The sequence below is a fragment of the Myotis brandtii genome, unplaced genomic scaffold (genome assembly GCF_000412655.1).
Source record: "Myotis brandtii unplaced genomic scaffold, ASM41265v1 scaffold193, whole genome shotgun sequence".
Classification (NCBI taxonomy): domain Eukaryota; kingdom Metazoa; phylum Chordata; class Mammalia; order Chiroptera; family Vespertilionidae; genus Myotis; species Myotis brandtii.
In genome coordinates, this window is record NW_005357191.1 from 1,663,209 (window position 1) to 1,664,471 (window position 1,263).

General features: G+C 66.0%; 1 protein-coding gene across 1 annotated transcript in view; it reads right to left on the bottom strand.

Annotated features, from left to right (window-relative positions):
- RASGEF1C (RasGEF domain family, member 1C) overlaps positions 1–1,263 on the bottom strand; it is a 25,609-nt gene that overhangs the window by 23,730 nt on the left and 616 nt on the right. Inside the window, 2 exon segments of the mRNA XM_014538588.1 lie at positions 10–151; positions 1,080–1,202. Coding sequence (XP_014394074.1) covers positions 10–151; positions 1,080–1,202 — 265 coding nt within the window.

The following is a 1,263-nucleotide window of genomic DNA, read 5'->3' on the forward strand; positions in this document are numbered from 1 at the left end:
CTCGCCCACCTCGTCGCAGCGAGCGAGCGAGGCGGCCCACCACGTCCTTCAGGAGCCCGATGGTTGCCTCCTCCTGGAAGTCCCGCGGGAAGGTCTCCGTCCACTCGGCCAGCAGCTGGAGCAGTTTGGGGCCAAACTTCCGGACCCGGGCCTGCAACATGAGATCCCCCGAGCTGATGTTGGGGATCGCTTCCTGGGAGGGCTGCAAGGCAAGGCGCCGGGCACCCACACCCCGGGGGCTGCCCCACCCCCGAGCAGAGGGGCGCGCACATGGGGGGGGGGCGGTCATCTGTTTTGCCAGGCGTTCATCCCATTTTTTGTGGTGACGCGTCTGAGTTGCCTTTGGAGTCTCCCTGTTCCCAGCCAGTGGGGTTCAGACTGCGGAGCCCCCCAGTAGTGGGCGCAGACCAGTGCTGGCCAATCAGGGCAGGGCACCCCTCATCCTGCACAGCGGGTGACTCACAGGCGGTCATGTGCCCCCGGCTAAGCCAATAGGATCAGGACTGTCATGGGCCCTATTGCGGGGCAGGTGAGCCTGGAGCACAGGGGCAGGTCAGCTAGCGGGTCGGACCTGCTGGAGCAGGAGCGAGGGCCCGGAAACGGAGCCGAGGGCTGGGGGAGGGGGGAGGACGGTTCATGAAGGAGGCCATGTGCACCCCTGGGCCCAGCGGGACGTGAGCTTTTGCATTTACAGGAGCCAGTGAGGGCCTTTGCCTTAGGCCAGTTGTGGTTGGGTTTCCATCACTGCAGCCTGACACCTGCATGAACAGTCACAGGTCGTGGGTTCAGGGACGGGCCCAGGGAAGGCTGGCCCACAGAGGAAGGGCGGGGAGGGGAGTGTGCTGGGGGCAGCAAGTCCTATTGACGGGCTCTGGGCCCGGGTCTGGGCTTGGTGTGAGCTCAAGGCTGGAAGGCAGTCCCCTGGGTGGGAGATGCCAAGCCTTCCCTCTGGCTCCGGACCTCAGGCCAGTCGGGACCCTCCTGTGGGCTCTTCAGGGGAATGGGGACAATGGCTGCCTCTCCCAGGGCTGATGTGGGAGGGCCTGCAGGGCAGTGCCAGGACAGCCAGAGGCCCTCACCTTGTCCAGCCCTGGCTCGTCCAGCTGCTGCTGCTCGATGCACAGCTGGCAGACCCGGGCCAGCAGCTCCCGGGGCTCGATGAAGAGGCGGGAGCTCAGCAGGAAGGTGAAGATGTAGGTTTTCTGGGGACATGGGACAAGGGGGTCTGTGTTCACCTGCTTCTCAGCCCGCCCCCCGCCCCGC